Source organism: Anomalospiza imberbis, chromosome 9 (assembly GCF_031753505.1).
Source record: "Anomalospiza imberbis isolate Cuckoo-Finch-1a 21T00152 chromosome 9, ASM3175350v1, whole genome shotgun sequence".
Lineage (NCBI taxonomy): Eukaryota > Metazoa > Chordata > Aves > Passeriformes > Viduidae > Anomalospiza > Anomalospiza imberbis.
Genome location: NC_089689.1, coordinates 22339738 through 22352719, shown reverse-complemented (window position 1 = coordinate 22352719; position 12982 = coordinate 22339738). Strand labels below are relative to the sequence as shown.

At 37.7% G+C, this 12982-nt stretch overlaps 1 protein-coding gene across 6 annotated transcripts in view; it reads right to left on the bottom strand.

The window, feature by feature from the left end:
- The window catches only part of MAST2 (microtubule associated serine/threonine kinase 2), a 187716-nt gene that overhangs the window by 135440 nt on the left and 39294 nt on the right, over positions 1-12982 (bottom strand). Inside the window, exon 1 of one of the 6 annotated variants that reach the window (XM_068198611.1) lies at positions 2687-3464. The exons of the other annotated variants lie outside the window; for them this stretch is intronic. Within the exon in view, the coding sequence (XP_068054712.1) occupies positions 2687-2725 (39 nt within the window). The 5' untranslated portion in view covers positions 2726-3464. Of the gene's footprint in view, positions 1-2686; positions 3465-12982 lie in introns of those variants that run through there. 6 annotated transcript variants of the gene reach the window in all.

Below are 12982 nucleotides of genomic sequence, written 5' to 3'. Positions count from 1 at the left end.
CTGTCCCTAGGCAGTAATTTATGTCAAAAGTCCAAGTTCAGTACCTAAAATGAAAGCCTAGAAAATAAAGGGATATTCCATTATTAGAAGCTCTTTCTCAGCCTTTTCTCAATACTATTGCACAGCTATGTCGCACTGTGAGCATGCTATGTGTGTGTATTATAAATATATAAATATATACAGTTACATGTACACAGAAAATCTGATTTGCCTCTCCTGGACCTTAAATTTCCACACATTTCACCACTACAAATTTGTAGATCAAATTTGTGGCACCAAACAGGATGCAACAAAAGCAGAACTGAACAAATGAAGAAGGTGATACAGAAGGGCCACGTGCCAGTATATTGACTTTGCATGTAGGAACATTCCTGCTCCTTTAGGTTATCTTCTCCCTCTAATCCACAGCTACTTACTGCAGGGATCAGGGCTGAGACAGTTCCCCAAGAAGACAAAGTTATCACAGTGTTGATATTACAAGCATTTTAGGTGATGGAGGTAAATGGAAGCAGGAGGAAAACATATGCGTACATTTGGAAAGTGCCCTGTAGTGACACATAAAGGAAACAAGATTTTTCACAGTGCACAACAGAACAGGTGCCAAACAAGGCTGCAAAATCTCCATCCCTAGATACACTCAAAACCAGCCTGGACAAGTCCTTCAGCAGCCCAATCTAACTTTGGAATTAGCATTGCTTTGAGTGGAGAGATTGGATTAGAGAACCTAATTTGGGCTGTGATGTTCATTTTAAAAGCCATCAACATCCAGCTTGAACTAAGAAACTAATTTTTTTCATCAGTGGCCTTTCAAACTAGTATCACCCAGCTCTCCAAGGGAAGTAATTAAATACATTGCCTTGGCAATGTCCCAATAGCTCTTTAATTTTTCCTGCTTTCTGAAGTTGAAATTGACTATAAAAAGGTCTCTTTTCCAAGCCACAATTTCTTCCAAAAATTCTACTCCAAAATACAGAGGGGGAAAAAAAAAGATCTAGCATTAACTTCCTTTTGGACATCTGCCTTACTTCCTGATGTTCTTTTAGCCTATTTTCTTAGTTCCTGAAGCATTTTTTTATGTAGCTATTGATTACACCTATATATATGCATATGCATTTACACACACCTACTCAACTGTGGACAGACACAAAACCACATCTAGACATCAAAATGATGCCTATTCAAGACCACCAAAATGATGGAATTTCACCATGCTACAGAGTTAAACCAGGGAAATGCATTCTCATCCCGAGGAGTGTCTTGTGGTGACAATGGTGGACACTGGGCTCCTCCAGCCTCCCCTTCTTTTCCAATACTCCCCTGAAGAATTACCATGAAAACCATTCCCTGGCATGTCAAACAGATAAAACGTCCCCAAGAAATGCTAGCTTCAGAAAAGCAATAAATGGCTTGAAAAAATTTTGATTATCTGTGGACAGAAACAATCTTCTTGGTTATGAAACTCTAACTAATTAGATACATTGAAAATAAATAAAAATTTATCCAAAAATTCACCCCCAAATAATCTTATTTATTCCTACATACTCAGTTATACAGAAAGTAAATACAGCTAATTTTATGATAAGAAAATGCACTATCCTAATACACTGTCACCACGGTATATGCAGCACACTGTGTCAAGCTATTTCAGTAATATTAATAAGCAATAAATAAATAAATAAAAAGGTGAGATGTAGAACATATTCACTTAAGGCAACAATTACTTTGTAATTGCCTTAAAACATCAGCAAGGCATGAATAGCAATATGATAAAACTGTTCATTTATTTTCCTCAAAGGAAGTTAAACAATGGGACAGACATGGTTAATTTAATAGGCAATGTTCATGGTCTATAAACAATTACTTATGCTAGCAAGTATGCAATAGGCTATATACCATCCTATTACAATGAAAAGGGGAGGTGGAGGGGAAGAATGTGTTGCTCCCAAGCACAAATCTATTCCCTGTCCATCTCACACAAGATTTTGGAGCTCACTCACTTCCAGCAGTTTTATTCCATAAGCATCAGTTCAGTTATCACACCCCACTGACACAGATTACTGTTTGTCAGACCAGTGCAACTGAGTCCAACTTCCACAGCACCAGTACAAAATAAAACTTCACTAGTATGTTTGAGTCAAAACAAATTAGAGTATTTATTTCAATTATGATAGTTGTTGAAAGTAAAATAAAAATATTATTTGCATTGTTGAATTGCATTCTGGTTTTGGATTATTGTGCATTTGAAGCAATAAAGAAGCATATGTCAAAAATAAATGAGACTATTCAATCTGCTTTGACATTTAATTTTTAATTAATGCTCAAGTAAAATGGCTACTCTAAGGCAAGTCTGACAAGTCATGTAACAGATTTTTGTATGTATCTGTAAAAGTGAAATTCCAAAAAAAAGGTAAGCCTCATAGTTTATACTTCACTTCTTACCATAAGAACAGTCACAAAACTACTGGATATAATCCAAGACATTAAAATATTATTTTATTACTGTATACAAAATCCTGCCTTTAATTTATAAAATATACACTAGATGAAAACAGAAAAACTCAAATTCTAGTATCACTGTTATGTTCTCAGCCAACCTGATTTACACCCAACAACTGTCAGCATTTTTATGAGACTGTCAACATTACAAGCAGAAGAATAAATAAACGAAGGCTGAAGTTACACTTACCTGCAGCCCTCTTCTTCGAAGAATACTTGAATCATCCATATTTCCACTGCTGATCACTAAAGCTCACTTGCTGCTCACTAGCTTTGCTCTCTAACTGTTAAAGAAGTCCATTATTTTCAAACTTTTCTCCCCCTCCCACTCGTCCTCCGTCCACTTGCTAAAAATAGGACATGGTCTTTCACTTGCCTGTCAGGAGGAACTGCAGCCACACTCTCTGACTATCTGTATGTAATTTTGCCTGCCTCTTTGTGGCAGATTCAGCAGGTCACATTAGAAAAAATCTGTTTGACTTTCCTAAATCTTTTCAAGGTTGCATGCCTCACTCCCCTCATACACACAACTGTCTACAAATAAATAACAATAATAATCCACAACTCCACGTAAGGCCAAAGAGTGGAATTTAATTCAGATCCCATACACACGCATTTTTGCTTTATTTCAATTTACTTGAGCTGTTATAAGGGATCAGTAAGCTAAAACAGCTGCCTTCATTTACTGTGTGTAATAAGCCCACAAAATCCAGGTCACATTTCCCTTAAAAAACACACAGTCACGCTAACTAAAAAAGCAATACTGTGTGCACACAGGATGATACACTGGCACCTAAAATACAGAAAAATCTCGCTATGAAAACCATGGAAATTTTATTTTTCCCAATTTTGAAAAATTCCTTTACTCCTCCAAGACAAAGCAACTGTCAGATTCTTCAGAGAGTGTCACACATTCTTTTGTTTCTGCTATCTCTGAGGCATGCTGGGCTCCTCCATGCAGCAGGCACGGCACATTCTTCAGCTCATTGCTGAGACCTTGCGACTCTCATGTGCTGAAGGGTCTGGAACACATGTTGCAAGTTCTGAACATTTAAGAATTCATTCATCTATTCATCACTGACAGAGCTGTCTGAAGTAGCCCTTCCCTCATCGTCATCCACAGCAAAAAGGCAGGGGGGGAAAAAGGAAAAAAGCAGACTTCAGCTGAGGCTTTTTCAGTCTGTCCTGCAGTTCCTGTTTTGCAGCTACCTTCACACAGACAACTCCAGCAAGGTCAGAAAGGGCTTTGCCCCTTTAGGTCTCTATGCCAATGCCGTTTTAAAACATGAGCATACAGCACGTGTTGAAAAATAAAACAACAACAAAGCGTCTAGCTATACCGAATACCATTTCAGTAAATCCAAAAATCTAGGTATGCTCATCCCAGTATCATTTAAATTACTGAGCATGTCAAGAAGCCTTTGTCCTACACATGCCCTTTCTAGATTAAAAAGGAAAAATAAAGTATTGCGAATATAATGAACAACCTATTGCCGCAATGACCTTCAATTTTTTAGCAGAAATCTAAAGCAACAGATTTCATCTCCTGATAAAAGCTTAGGAAGAGAGTCTATTTATAACTTCTGACCATAAACACTGTATTTAAAAAGAACCTAACTTCAGACTCTGAAGGATTTCATGAGATACACAAATCAAACTTCATCGAGAGCTGTGTTTATGAGGGGATTTCAGGCAGACATCCTCAAGTGTGCAAACGCAACAGCGAGCGGAGCCCAGCCCGCTGCAGCGCTCCCGTCCCCGCAGCTCTGGCAGCCGCAAGCCAGAAGAGCCGCCGGACCAGCACACGGGCTTGGCGGTGCTTAAAGGAGCAGAGATTTACACGGAAATCTCTAGCTGATCTTCATGCTAAGTGACCGAGTCACATGAGCTGAACACATCACTGTAAAGTCAGCTGAAAGCAGATACAACTCAATCCCATTCACCAGGCTTTTTTCTGATCCTCTGCGGAGCGAGTGTGGTCTTTTATTGAGAGCAGCTAATAAATCCTGCCGCTGCCGTGCCTCCCTCCATCCATCCATCCATCTGCCGATTTACACAGGCGAATGCCGAATGAGGGCTGCAGCGCCTTTGTGCGCTCCGGAGAGGGCAGAGCTCATTTGCATGGAGCCTACTGTACCATATAAAAACCTGCGCTAATGAAAACAACTCCATGAGCCACTTCATTTTAAAGGAACAGCATCTTCTTTTGCAAATGGGGCTGGGAAACAGCGAGCCAGCCACGAAACTCTGCGGGAGAACTTAGGGATGTGTCACCAGGGGGAAGAGCAACATAAAAATACAGCTTAAGCTCCGTTTAAAAGCACACAGGAACGTAAAATGATCATAGGAGTTCACTGTGATGATGTTCATGATGGATTTCAATATAATTTCTTGCATATTGCCATCAAATAAGCTTCCTCAGAAAAAAATACAAAGTACTAACTTCAGTTATCAGACATTAGCACCATACAAATTCTATTTTTACCTAAGAAAATCTCATAGAAGCAAAACATTTTGGCATGCATGCTCACATACATTACATGCACTTCGAAATTTATTTTAGTCTACAATAGATTTTAGATATATTTCTATTAGACCATGCACTAGCCAGATCACTGATCTTACCTCTTCTAAGGCCACCAGCATTAAACAACACATTCTGTGAGAGGAATCAAGGCATCTTAACAATCATGCAACATCATTGCCATTGTATTCTCCTCCTAAATCAACCACTAAATGAAAATGTTTCAGCCAGATAACAGTAGTACATAACCATAACTTATTTCCATAACATAACTGGAAGCGTTCTTATTGGCACACATACATCTAATCCTTCCTGGATTATTTACCGTAATATTCAGACATTGCCAATTTTCAATATGTCTTCACAAGTGACTTGTAATTGATTGAGGCTGGCATGATTCTTGAAATACCATGAGAATCATCTGTTCTCTTCCAAATTTCAAGCTTTCTTGGGGAGGATGCTTTCAAATTGGCTGCCTGCCACACTTACCCAGTTTCTGGGGTAGAGAAGCCAAGTGGGGCTGTTGGGGAAAAAAACAGGCATGGCTTTTCCTCCAGCTTCCCTGTCCCCTCCCCTTCTTCAGTGTTTGCTTAAATGTCAGATCAAAAACCACCACCAAAAACATCAAAATGGGGCAATCACCTTTTCTTCCCCTCGATTTAACTGTTAAGACTAATCCACTCTGCTTTTTTTTTCCTTCAGTAAAACCTACCACAGAAAATCAATGATGAAAGAGGATGGGAGAAAATACTTAGGATCAAACTGAAACAAGCAAAGCACAAATGAAATTTAAAAGCAACTCTCTGACATGGAAAATTTTTTTACTAAATAATACCTTTAGAAACTTACATTTACCTGTCATTTCACCAAAAGATTACACCACTCTTAGACTGTGATTTTAACATCCTAAAAGGTCTGCAGGTAAGTCTCTAATTAGAGATGAGAAAGTATAAGACATTACACTAAAGGATGTATTACTGAAAGATATTAAAGAAACCAAAGGACACAAAATGTAATTTTATCAATTACATAAACAGTTATGTAATTCTAGTTAATTCTAGAAGAAAGTTCCCAAACAGTTTCCAGATGCAGGCAACACTAAGAAAGAGTCTAACAAAAAAACCTGTTTATTGGGGGGGTGCAGGGGGGGGGGTGGAATCAAAATAAGGAGGTCACGTACATAATACAAGAATCCTTTAAGAATTAGAGTACCTACATTAACACTCAACTTCACTAAAAAAAAAAAAAAAGGAAAGGGGATTAAAAGAGGGAATTCAAAGTTGATTCACCAGCAACTTCAGTAAGCTTCTAACTCAGCTCTTCCTCCCTCCATCAAATTTATAACTCTGGAGAAAATTTGCTTTGCTCTGCAGCAACAAGGAAAGAGACAGGGTAGTGTAGCATTGGTATCTCCTGGACATAACCCAACCAGTTCCTGTTTAGATACAGCACTCTGAAAAAGCTCTGAGAAGGTTCTTCATTGAATCTTGATTTGAAAACATCAAGAAATGCAAAGAGCCATGAACTTCCTGCAAGGATTAGCCTGGTAAGTAGGGAAGGGCAGTTTATCACCTTGCCAGTACTGGGGTGAAATAAACGAGGATAAGAGCAATTTCCAAAGAAACAAAAGGAGATACTGGTTTACACAACAGTCACATTGGGTTATTTCTTGCTGTAAAAGGCTGGAGGGGGAAAAGAATCACAATTATGGGCAGAAGTGTTTGGACAAATGCATTGAAGAATCTGCCAAGAACTCTTAAAGAGGGAAACACACTGAATCTGACCCAGAGTCACAAACAGTTGCAAGTGTTCTGGGAAGAGACTCTGCCTTAGACACCTGCTATCAGAGATAAGGTACTGGGCTCAGCCAGGAAACCATTCCGTGGCTTTATTTAGGTAGAAAGTCCAAAGGTGGTGCTTGCTGAAGACAACAGTGTCTTGCATCCTAAAAGGCATCCAAACTCCAAAAAGGAACGAGGTGTAACAGTGAATTTGTAAACTGAAAAGTAATTCTAAAAATAGTGGGCAGCTATGACAGTTCAAGGGAGCTCTGAACAGACCAAGAGAACTTATAGATCATAAATTAGTGGTATTGTTTCTACATATAATACTGATGACATGACCATGGAAAATCATGTCTGTGGTCTATATTTTGACATGAATGAAAGATCGAAATAAATGTTTCCAGGGTAGAAAAATATCAGGGTTAAAAGACTTGAAGAACTTAATCTCCTTTAATTACCCCAAGAAAGGCCACATGTATGACAAAACATCGAAGAATATTAAGAGGACCTGGAATTTTACCTTTTACACACTAGACAGCAACCAACCCTACCTCTCAGAAGTCTCTAGGAAGGGTCTGTGCTTGAATTCTGGTCAGCATTTTCTGTCTTTAGATAAGAAGAAATCTCTTCTCATTCATGCTGATTCAGACCCCATTCCACTGCCTGCTACCAAAATCTATCACTTCTCTGTCTTGTAGAAAAAAAAAATCTGAGAGGTTAGAACATTTCGGAGGTGAAAATGACAGGAGTTTTCCATCTATTAACTTCAGTATCATCAAAACAACAATTCTTTCAGCTCTTCTGTAGCCCACAGGTTTTCAAATAGCATCAGTGGAAGACGACCAAAGCCAGACCAATTTCACAGTCAGAAAAGCAATGACCACAGGAAGTCACTTAGAAGTTGTGCAGTTGTTCCTGTGTATAATACATTTTACTGAAACATAATTGAGAATACCTGAATAAGCTATTATCCTATTACTCACATTTTCTGCTCACCAAAGCAACTGCAAAGGGGGATATATAAGAAAGGAGTCTGTATCTACTATATCAGAGTGCATTTACATATGCACAAAGACATATCTGTGTAGAATCACGTGGTTCATCTCTGAGCTGTGCTCAGTTTGCATATTGTACTTTCTATGCTGAATATAAACTACCTATCTTAAATTGTAATTTATATTTGCAGTGAATTTCAGGTGTCACTCAACATCCATGAAAAAACTAAAAATTAACTAAAATAGGGCAAATAATTTTGCTATGACTTCCTAGTCATTTCAGGTTCTTGGCACTGCATCCGGACATCTTTTGTGATTTATACCGTTGCATCAGAATTGAAACCTACCATTACCATAAAAGCAAAACCAGTAAAGGTCATCCTGGCAATCAAATCATCACATTGTGAATCAAAAATGTGTGTGCTGCCTAGAATAGCTTAAGTGAATCCAATAGCTGCACTCCTTAAATTCATAACTCCAGAGGTCAAAGTCCACTTATATTGACCACTTAGAAACTTTTGATATTTCATAGTAACTACAAAAACACCAGGAAGTCTCTCACACAACCAGGGCTCCATCACTGGAGATGGGGTGTGAAGGATGTCAGCACTACACGAAAGGATGATCTTGTGATGAACACCAATTCACATTTTGCCACACAAAGAGCGCTCCCATCCAAAAATCAGGCTAAAAAGACCAACAGTTTTTCAATTTTCTGCAGCAAGATACAATGTTTTTAATTACATATTGTATTACCAAGGAATTTTTTGAACCAATGCCCTGATCTAAAGTACTGAGATTCAAAATTTACATTTTTCATAATGTAAATTATGAATTTCATCATTCCTTATTCATTATAGTTTTTACTCTATTTAATCAAAACTAAAAGCAACAAGACATCAAGCTGTGGGAAACTTTAAAGCGATAACATTTCCTTATGTAACATATTGTCTGGTGGGAAAAAAAGATCACTTTCCAAAATTTATAAGCTGACAACTTTAGTGACATTTTTTTTAAGTCTTTGGTAGCATTTATCTGTGCAAAAAAAATGAGCCAAATGTTTCACTGTCAAACTGAAACTTAAGTGCTTGGGGCTTTTTTATTTATTTGATCAAGCTGTGTTTATCTGGAGATTTTAAAATGTGTCTCTTCGAGATACACTGACAGACTACTGAAACCAGGAAGGTTGATGAGGTAACTTGTTTAAAAAAAATAAAAAAAAAAAAAAAAAAGAAAAAAAGAAAAAGAAAAAAACACAACTTGGCAGCCAACCTAAGGAAACTCGCCTGACAGCTTGTCTGAATTTCTTCTGGATGTCTTGCCTATTTACAAGATTCAGTTTGATAAAGTAAGACCTTTGGAGCAAAGCTGTGCATTAGCAATGAACCACAGCAGGAACTCATCCTGAGCCACCGCTTATGAGGCTTGGTCCCAGAAAAAGAAACACTGAAAAAATGACTAAAATCCTCAAGGTTTACACAATACTCAGGCTCTCACAGCACATTTTCTGTTCCCAGTTTGTTAGGTTTAGATTCCTGGGCCAGACTGCCCCATCCCCCACATCCAATGCCTTATGAAAGGCGGCACTCCCACTCATCTTCCATACAAATGTAAATGTGCTGCCGACAAGGCTGGAGGAAGGAGTTCATTCATCTACAGAACAACTGCTTCCATACTGTAACAGAGAAGGGACATGCAGAAGAGACACCAGCTTCCAGGCAGAACCTTGGCTCAAGCTAACATCTTTAGAAAGGAATCTCCAATTAAATTTAATATTTATAGAAAATGTTGGATTCACTACGTAAATTCATATTCTGGAGCTGAACTGCCATTAGAACAGAATGGAATCCAGCTTCTCTCACACTACCTTTCAAATACCATGCCATTTTTAAAAGAAACTTTTTTTGATAGGCAGAAAAGCCTTTTTCGATATAGGCTGCAAAGTTAAACCTGAAGAAAATATAATTTCTGTTTACTAAACATTTGATGACATTATCAAAATCAAGTTTCTCTTATTACTTTATTATAAGACAACCCTCGTGCTTCAGATGCAAACCTCTGCAATTAATAACTCCAATCAGAATGGCAACAAACCCAAAGCTCAAGGACTCAATACCAACTTGTGTGTTTCCCAAATGAAGCTACTGACATTTACTGAAATGTTTATGGAAACAAAGCCTGTAGCTTTCAAGAATCCCACAGGAAAGACATTATGAATCCAGTTCGCCCAGAAGCTGTTCTGCCCTAGAAACTGGCTCTATAAAGCTACAAACTACAGATGCACCTCATATCTCATGCAAACACACGCTCATAAATACTCCCAAAATTTTACTGCACACAAAAGATTTCCTCCTGTATCCACACTCCTGACCAGCACTGTCCTTCCTGCAGCCTCACCACAGCAGCAGTGGTTTGCATATACACACTTCCCTTTTCTGTAAACTCCTCCCAGACTTCTGCTTCCAATTCTTACTTCGTCAATAAAGCCACATTTAACTTTGAAGAACAAGATAGACAATTTTTATAGAAAGATGGCACATTTCAATTAAAGAGTTTTAAGGACAACAAATTGCAGAGGTATGAGACCAAACCAAGCTGTATTTCACTGTATCTTACTCCCACTTGTATCTGTAGGATATTTGTCATTTTGGACACTCATTTCTTCAAAACAAACACTTGATGTCTCATGAGACAAGGAACCTCTTCTATTACACTGATAAAATAGTTACAAATAATGACTCACACTGTCATTAGGAAAGAAACATTAGGAAAATGCCATGAAACTCAACAACTACTTTTTCTTTAATTATTCAGCTCAGAACAGAGTCTCCAGCACTGAATATATTTTTCCAACTTAATCCACATACAATTCATTTTAATATACCATGAATTTTACCTTGGTTTCCAGCTGACATTAAAGTGCTTAAACAAGACTCCAAAGGTTGTATCACTTTGCTGGCTTAAGACCAACATGATATACACTCAAATACTGCCTTTGAAGTAAATACTTGAAGATAAGCCAAAACATCTGGAATTAGAGGGCTTTATTCTCTCCTACTCTCCTTGTTTATACCTGACTAAGCTTACATCGATATCTAGGGAGACATCTCGCAGCAGTTTCTCCCTGATGGATTCTGACAGGTTTTTATTCTTCCGTTTCTGGTCTCAGACAAAACTTTGCTATTGATTTCTCACAATTTTGTCATCTCCTTAAAGTGCTGGACAAGTTAAAAGCTTTTTTATAGATATCCTTTTTTTCTGACATTTATTCACTGAACTTGAACAAAAGTGGAAAGAAAGGTAAAAATAATAAATTCATCCAGGATTTCAAAGATTTATGATACAATGATCTGATCTTTTTTTTTTTTCAAATCTCCCTTTTCTCCACGATCTGCATCAGACCTCCCATTTTTATGAGTTCTCCTGGTCGTTTTTTTTTTTTTTCATTTGAAAGCTATTTTTCATTTTAAAAAGAGTAGAGACATAATAGTAATTTGGCAATCTCTTGAACTTTTTTTGGTGTTTTTTAATAGAACCATTTGCATTCAGTCAGGAGAGAAGAAACAAAAGACAGTAAAACTGTTGACTTAAAAGACTCAAAGGATATTCCTCAGAGGAAAAGTGTGACAATAATTATTTTTAAAGGCATGTGAAAACATGTCTCCTTCCATAAAAGTAGCAGGTAAAAAATGCTTGGATTTCAAATTAATGGTCAAATATATATGTTTTGCATTTCTTGATACAGTTATACTTTACTCCAAATTAAATTCAAACACAAAATTCTTACATGTGACACAACAATACATGTCCAGAAGTAAACGTTTCAGAAAAACAAATGTGCTCCACTGCAGCAGCAGTACCTTTACAATATATGTTCTTCAAAGCATTCAGACATACTACTGAGTTCTAAAGTAACACTGACCAAAACAGTTGAAATCTTTGTTCTTTGTTAAAAAAAAAATCTGAGCTCACCAGTAAAAATTGAAATGTTATTTTCATGCATCATTTGAATTGTCACCTGGGCTTTTTGTCTCTAGAACTGACAGAGAATATCAATGTGTTAATTGAAACAAGCAGTATGTAATCCACAGGACATCTTTAGCATATGTTTCTTTCCAAGGCTGACAAGAGCTTTCTTGGATTTTTCAGCACTAGAGTCTGACGTTTCCATATTCAAGCTAAAAATATGAACAAAAATCTTACACATTTACATAAATATGTATTTTCCCAGCAGTATCTTTCCACAGGAATCAGACACGCTGTATCAGTTTTGAGACCTCGAAAAATAAAATGTGTGGTAACATTGACATGAAAGTGTTGAAAACCCCATCCTTAAAGCTATATTTCTCTTCAAAACTCAAAAGGCCCAGAAAAATAAATCCAATCAGAAACCCAGCTCCATGATAGAACATTCTTACTGATGAAGGAGAATAAGATAGTAGATGTAACAAGGCAAAGCTCAATACTCAAAGCTATCATAATTTAAAATTAGACATAATTATCCTTAACAAAACCAGGCACTGTGGAAAGGGGCTTTGGAACAGCTGCTCCTCTTCAATTTAAATGCTCATTTGTTTTACATTGACCTAGAAATCAGTATCCTCCTAACCAAAAGCCAATTAGATAATAGTCTGTCTTTCAAGCTTGTAGAATACTAATTTTTGTAATGTTGTTAGCAGTGAAAAGCAAAGAAATAAACTGCAGATGATGCCACAATTATGCTCAGCTCCAATATGCACAACCAAAACCTGAGGGTTCCCTTCCCTCCTTTCTAGAAGGGCAGGTTTACAGTCAAGGGAAGACATCCATCACTTCCTTGTGCTGACCCTGCAGTGCAGTCCCAGCTTGGGACAACCACAGGACACTGCAAAGGCAAACACATGGAAAGATCTTCAGTTGCTGGAGTAGCATCCCACCACTCCTCCCACAGCAAAAGCAACATGCCAAACTGACAACAGGGAAGCATTTCAAAAGCTGCCCTTCCAACCTTGCCCAGAGTTAGGTCATGAACATCAATGTTTTTGGAAACAGAAGGATGCCAGATTCTTTCATTACTGCAATATAAACAAGCTGCTTCTTGAGCAACGAAGGCTAAAGATGCCCAATTTTCTTACAGACTTGAGTTTGGCTTTTTGTCTCTTGCTCCCTCCCTCCCATAGCCCTCACAGAGATAACTCTGGCAC